This window comes from Etheostoma cragini, chromosome 8 (genome assembly GCF_013103735.1).
Source record: "Etheostoma cragini isolate CJK2018 chromosome 8, CSU_Ecrag_1.0, whole genome shotgun sequence".
Lineage (NCBI taxonomy): Eukaryota > Metazoa > Chordata > Actinopteri > Perciformes > Percidae > Etheostoma > Etheostoma cragini.
The window spans coordinates 27,842,949-27,850,221 of NC_048414.1; the positions used below are offsets into that span (position 1 = coordinate 27,842,949).

At 40.9% G+C, this 7,273-nt stretch overlaps 1 protein-coding gene across 2 annotated transcripts in view; it reads right to left on the bottom strand.

Annotated features, from left to right (window-relative positions):
- ntrk3a (neurotrophic tyrosine kinase, receptor, type 3a) overlaps positions 1 to 7,273 on the bottom strand; it is a 128,165-nt gene that overhangs the window by 86,505 nt on the left and 34,387 nt on the right. For both annotated transcript variants that reach the window (XR_004657649.1, XM_034879274.1), the window contains exons 2-3: positions 7,055 to 7,129; positions 3,447 to 3,518 (exon numbers count right to left, since the gene is read on the bottom strand). Coding sequence is in view for 1 of the 2 variants with exons in the window: in XM_034879274.1 (XP_034735165.1) it covers positions 3,447 to 3,518; positions 7,055 to 7,129 (147 nt within the window). In the remaining variant the exon portion in view is untranslated. The remainder of the gene's footprint in view (positions 1 to 3,446; positions 3,519 to 7,054; positions 7,130 to 7,273) is intronic.

Below are 7,273 nucleotides of genomic sequence, written 5' to 3' on the forward strand. Positions count from 1 at the left end.
TAGTCTGTCCACCAGGGGACGCTCTACAACGTCCCTGTTAATGATGGTGTTGCATAGTCTCTCCACCAGAGGACGCTCTTCGGTATCGGCCTTAAAAATCCTTTATCGGACAGGCTCTATTTGAGATGTAGAGCAAATTAATGCCAATGAGTTTCTGAGATCAGCCGTGTGCTCTCCACAGATGAACATTTCACATTCAATTTTACGAGGATGTAAAAGTAATTGGAGATCGCATTGACTGCATGCTGCTTTAATACACCTTTAAAATGTCACTTGTTTTCCAATCATCATTTCTATTAAGTGAAGAGAAGCGCTTTACGTGCAGAGATTTAAGACAAAATCATTATTTTATTTTAACTTTCACATGCATGGACTCTTGTTGGCCTTTGATTTCGATACATGTGATACAGCTTGGATGCGAACGTCTGGTTGAGCTGAGCTTTGCCAGCAGACTTTGAGTGTGACGTTACCCTTTAATAAAGGAATTCAAACGACCTGCTTCACTGTGTGTTTAGTCATTCTAATGGCATTAATATTGCAGTCATACAGAGCTTTATTACAACCATCTCGTTATGGGAGCCATGCATATTGTATAGCATGAGCATTGTAGTGCAGGTTATTAGCTGTTAGAGGGTTTTAAATGATTAATAAAGTCGGTTTGTCTACAGGCTGCATGTACGACAGCAGTACTAATAAAAAGTAACAAATCCTTGTCTTGAAGTAGTATATTTCTACAACACCACATTCTTTAAAGATTAACGTGTCAAAATATTTCAATAGCAGTTCCTCATTTTGACACGTCTTATTATTGTCTGTTTTTCTTCTTTAAATTGATCTTTTTTATATTGACAATGAATTTGTTATGCTATCCATTGACAGGGGCCAAAGGTAAGATTAGTGCACAAGCAGATAATCACGCTTGAACATGATCCCAGGCAACGTCCCAGTACGACTGTGTGCAGACATTATAATCACAGTAACCACAGCATTGGTAAAGCAGCGCCATGTGGAACTGTGTGTCTACATATCATCATATATACCATGTGTCTTGCTGTTTTAAAAGCTGCAGTGAAATAGTCTGTACTATTCTGTATGCAACAGTCAGAATGCAAGTACATGTACGGGTTAAATGGGTTGGTAACACTTTACTTGGAGTTTGCAACATAAGAGTGACATGGCACTGTAATGAACACATGGCACTGTCATGACACAGCCATTACCCTAAACATAAGTTGTCACGACAAAACCAAATGACACTTACCTAAAGATGCATTATGTTTAATGACACGCTCATGACAGTGTCACGTGACTCTTATGTAGATACTTTCAAGTGTAACCAATGCATTTTTGAAAATGTGAAAAGAGCATGTTCAAGCTAGATAAAGGACTGTCAGGTTAAATGCGAAATCATGTTGTAATGAGATCTGGATAGTGTGTGTAAATTACATGTCTAACATGGATGTCATTTGTTAGATTGAATACTACAGTTGATGCATACTAACCAGTCCATTAAGTACACATGTAGTATAAAAAGCAATCCAAGAGATGTTCTCCAATTAATACCCGTTTTTAATGTTCTCACACCATTAAATGGGTGTTAGGGGTTATCAGCCTCAGATATGGGTCTGAAGGGGGGTCGGGGGGTTATAGGTTCAGACGGCCTATTGCCATTAGCTTGGTCTGGATCTCCTGGCGTCACATTTTAATGGTGTGGGAGTCCATTTGGGAATTCGAACTAAATTAAAGTTACTTGTTTGGGTTTGGTAAAAGATTTTGGTTTGGGTTAAAATTGTAACGTTCATGGGGTTGTTAAGCAATGTTACGTACGAAAGTTAACTTTAAAAATGTCAACACAAAAAAAGAATGAAAAAAATGCTCTGAAGGTTCCCCACTCTAAGCCACCAGCGTTAAAGGACATTATTAGGACGTCGGTGTTCCAGCCCTCAAGCACACAAGCCTCCCATTATTGTACGTTACATAAAAGCTATGCATTTTTAGTAGAAAAAAAATAATGTGTTTGTCTATTAAAAAGTTTTTCAAATGGCAACTGAATTAGTGTAGAAAGATCATCCCTCTTGATTGAAATCCGGTTTGAAATGTGACACAAACTCTTGTCTACTGCGTCTGAGTTCTATGTTTGTTTGAAGCATCCACCCCAACCTCCCTCCCAAGGCAAGAAAAGGGTTAATCCTAACCCAGACCAAATCTATGCCTCATTATAATGAAACATTTTGAAATAACCTCACCAATTCTTTTCTCTTCAACATATTGTACTTCAGGCATTGTGTGTTACAAGTCTGTATTTGTTCAGGTCAGTATTCTTGTTCTGGGTCGATTTCAATATGCTGTCTGCTATTGGAAATAACTTCTGTGACCTGCCAATTGACCAGTGAAGATCATGCAAATGTCCCGTTCTGCCCTAGATAAGGTCTTCAGCATGCTCTCGGACAGGGCTACTGTCCAAACACAGACAAAGTGAAACCATGAGTGACACCGTAAAACCAACTGCAATCACTATCTAACTTTACTTTTTGCTCAGGGGAATATCAGTGACTTTCAGAGAAAACTGAGAACGCCCTGGATTAGACCAATCCAATCCAATAACCTGCAATAAATGTGTTTGTCCACTGGAAGATTTTACCAGTTGTGTTGGGCCCCGAACAGCAGCTTGGTTTGGTTCTAACAATCTAATAAGAGCATTATTCAAAAGGACGTGAGAGTGACCGGCTGTGGACATTGTCCTACTATACACTCCCACATGACTGTGGTATGTGAGTCCTTAGTGTGTTGGTCCCTGCTGCCCGCAGTGCTCCACTAAAGCTCCTACACCGAAGCAGGACATTAAGTCCTGGTTTATGGGCCACCTCACCTTGAACACGGCTTACTTACGGTACTTATACACAAGGGCAGCCATGACAAATATCTCCCTCTGCCTGCAGCAGCCTATAGGTGAGTGGATGGGGACATAAATCTGCACAGCGTAGAAACACAAAGGAAATGGCATTCCAGGCACATACAGTAAGTGTCCCACCCTACAGCACTAGTGGCCTTTGTTACTACTGGTACAGTACAATGTGAGCTTACACAAAGCTTTGCACAGGTCAACCCACTGCACCACTGTGGCTTTGAATGTTAAATGTTTCATTTAAATTTACACATTGTTAGAAATAACAGGCCATGCGTGAAGCTGAACCTGAATTATAGGCTCTTGTAGGCTAACATAATGTTTCATTTTCAATTTGAATGTAGTGCTGCTGTCTGTGAACATGCAGGCAGTCCTGGCTCAAGTGGTCAGTTTCCAAGACAGCAGAGCCAACCAGAACACAGAAAGACAGAAGAGATGTTTTCAAAGCCCATGCTACATTCACACACTTTGGATGCATTTGACACAGTTTTGGGAACAACTTTGTGTGTGTGTGTGTGTGTGTGTGGGTGTGTGTACTCACATGTAGCGCAGCAGGGGGTTCTTGGAGAAAACCCGAGCCTGGATTGAATGCAGGTTGCTCCTCGTAATAGTTCTAGAAGAGAGAGACACACAGAGGAGACAATAAGAGCTCTGATGGATAACTGTCCAACAGAGCAGAAGAAACTGAGAGGAACAATTACCAAAAGAAAATAAAGGAAGAAACATTTGCTATCACAACAAAGAGCCTCAGACACTTGATTTTTGTTTTTTAAAGAGAAAATGAAGAACGGTAGAAGAAATGTGGGGAATGCTTGGCAGTTCAAAGCAGAATATGGAGGTGCTCTTTGGAAACACTTCACAAGAGAAAAAAGGTCCAAGGCACTCTTCTTGTGAAAGAAATCAAAAAGCCTTTATTTAAATGGTTATTTCATATAAAAATCTTAAGATAAAAACAGAGCTGGGCAGCAACCCACAAGTACAGGCACTTTTAAGGAGCTTGAATATGGAACTGACGAGAAGTGGTCTGAAGAGACATTCCACATAACAAGCTGTTGAGTAGTGATGTACTCAGTACTAGCACAGCGTAGTGCTTTCTGTGGCTGGAGCGTGCTATAGCAGGCTTCTTTACTGAAAAGTACCCGAGAGTATTCCTCTGAATTCCGCCAATAAGTCACACTTCAGAAGACTTGACATCAAAACCCTTAGGGTCCTATTTTAATGATCTGAAACGCACGTAGCAAACGCCAAACACAAGTAGCTTTGTGGGCAGATCTCGGGCACTGTTGCTGATATACCGGCGGGATGAATGACTCATTACTCATTACTCATAGGTGTGTGTGGTTTGGCCGTAACGTGCAATAAACCAATCAGATTGTTATTTTCCTTTAAAAGAAGTTCCATGGTTCCATGGTTCTATGGTTAGGTGCACGCTGCTAATACAAGGAGCGGTTCACAGCCAAGGAGACGGATGTTTGCTATTGTTTTGTCTTTTTGACAAAATGTCCATAAAGAAATGTCACAAAAACATAGTTTCTGATGTTTTGGGCTCATTCTTACTGAATCACAAGGTTATGAATGCATGGTGATATTTTGCAAAGTAGTCATGAGACCATGAAGACCTCCCTATAGATGATGCAGCTCTTCTGTGTCCCCTCTCCTGGGCTTTTGGGTTAAGTGGCATCGGCACATGCAGTTACATCACATCACTTTAAGTCCATTAATAGTTCCCTATTTATGTCATCAACAAATCCACGATTCATGGAAATGATGTGTAAAACAAGGTCCTATTTTTTCTTAAATTTATGTTTGGTTTGCAAAAATGGGCACTGCTGGGTCCTTGAGATGAGAGAAGCAAAGTGTAAGCGCGGTGTGAACACTCTACATTACGGCCAAGCGTGCGCCCTTAAAATAGCATCTGAATAACGCGCCACTGACTTTAGACTAGGTTTTTCCTGGAATTGGTTTCTAAAACTGAAAAATAGCATTAGAGAACATTTGCAGCGGAACATGCCTCCTCTTTTAGCTGAAACGCCCTCGGGAGCGCAAGCCCCTAATTTACAGATGTGGGTATGTGGAGCGAAAGGTCCGTTGTGCATTGGGTGCAAAATAGGAATGTTACATGTGTTGGTGTACAAATTCACTTGCGCTGTGGGCCCTTATTGGGAAATGAATTGGCTTTAGGTTGTATCTTGAGAGGTTTTTTTAGAGCCACCATGCGGTGGCTATTAAAGGAAGTGCGTCTTGAAGACCATGGTGGCCAATTGGCTGAGACTCAGTCCAGGAGAGAATGGATTTCACTCTCTCTTGAAACCTTAACCTTATCAAATTGAATTTAATTTAAATCCACTGGCTCTGAATCTCATTCCAGCCTGATGTAGCTGAAGGACACTTCTTCTCCTGCAGGGGTGTTAAGTAGAAATCAGCTAATGAGGACAGAGGGAGGGGTGGATGGGTGTGAGAAGCGCGTGAGGCAGGAGATCAGGGTTAACAGTAAAAGTATCCATCAGCCTCAGCTGTGCTTTATGCTGAGTGCTACTGATAACACCAATCCATATAGACATACATACACAGTATACATACATAAATATAAAATTAGATTACACCCCTGCCCCCCCAAATGTTGTACCCAAAGTTACACCCTTGCATTCAACGCTTACATTTTGTCCCCTAAACTTAACCATCATCTCCGTTGATACGGTTTTCCTCATGTCAGGCTGCTATCATCATCACAGTGATGATGCTGGGGCACCGGGATGGGGACAGGTGGGGGCTACTGGATCCCCTTTCTTTCTTGACTTCAGCAGAATCCAAGTGAAGGATCTTTACCTGGTGCTTAATATATTTGTATATCTGTCAGGTTGACATTGGAATGATTCCATCTGTATTAAATCCTTTGCAGCTACGCTTTGTGATTGGGGATTTTCTGTCTTTAATGGGCAGGACAGCTAAGTGAGAAAGGGGGGAGACATGCTGGAAATTGTCACAGGTCGGACTCAAACCTTGGACCTCTGCGTCGAGGCATAAACCTCCAAGTATATGTCCGCCTGCTCTACCAACTGAGCCAACCCCGCCCCTGATTGAATTACCTTTTAAGATATTTACATGAGAGTAATTCCCACCAAGTTATTTTTAAGTGCATCCTCTTCACCAGCTAATGTTAAGAAGAAATCACTCTGAAGTGATGCTTTGGAAAATGTTTTTTTAACATTAACAGGAACCTGGAAACAGGGCCCAGACACTCAAAAAACTAGACCAACAGCAGCTCCACTGATTTGATAGAGGTAACAGCGGTGCTGTGATTGGCTTGTTTAATTGGAAAAAGCTGATTGGAGGCTAAGTGGACAGTAATTCTGAAATTAGAGGCAATAAATCAATGCTCAGTCCAGCTGTGATACAAGTTTAAGAGCCAAGGAACAACTATTTCAATTTCTATTCAATTAAACCTCTTAAAACAAATTATTTTCCACAATGTCTCCGTTGATTACATATGAACAGGACCTTTCATTATATTTCATATGTGGCGTCCAGCTCTGGGGAAGCCTTTGTTACCAATAACTGAGGCATTTCATTAACAGCGTACACTAGATCATCTAAGCATTCAAGGCTAAATACTGAAAGCACAAACATCTGTGCCATAAAACAGACTGATATGGGCTTTATAACGATCATAACTGGCAGCTTATTGCACTATTTTCTTTGGTGGCAGACATATTTCATGAAACCTCTTTTAAAGCCTTTTCTCACTGATGGTTCACTCACACCCGAGATGTTTTCATAATCTTTATTCCCACATATTCTTCACTTTTCAAAACATATACTTATACTTATACTTATGATTGGTTCATAACTGGAACAAAAGGGCTGGTAAAACGTTTTAAAATTCATAAATGCTGACGTGATTTAAAAAAGTAATTTACAGAATACAGTTAAGTATAGTTTGTAAAAAAAATGATAACTAACATTGAAAGATTGCATGCTATGATACACAGTTTGGGACAAGAGACCACCTGGTTGCTATATGTATAAGTGGTACTTCTACGGCGTTAAGTAAATGCTCATGTCCTCTTATTATTACTAAACTTGTGTTTTGCACACATGTTCAGGACATTGTTGTGAATCTGAAACACCCCAGCAGTGTGTAGTACTCACAGCCTCTGTAAGCCCGTGTACAGCTCCATGTCCACGTCCCTCAGCGTCTGCAGACCCGTCCAGTTCTCAATGTGTCTGCAGAGTAGGACACACAAGACTTATTATCAGAGATGAAACCACTGATTGTTTTCATGATGGATTCATCTGCCAGTCCATTTGCGTTATTACATATATACATAGTCATCTACTTATACGGGATTGGGTCGGGGGGGGGGGGGG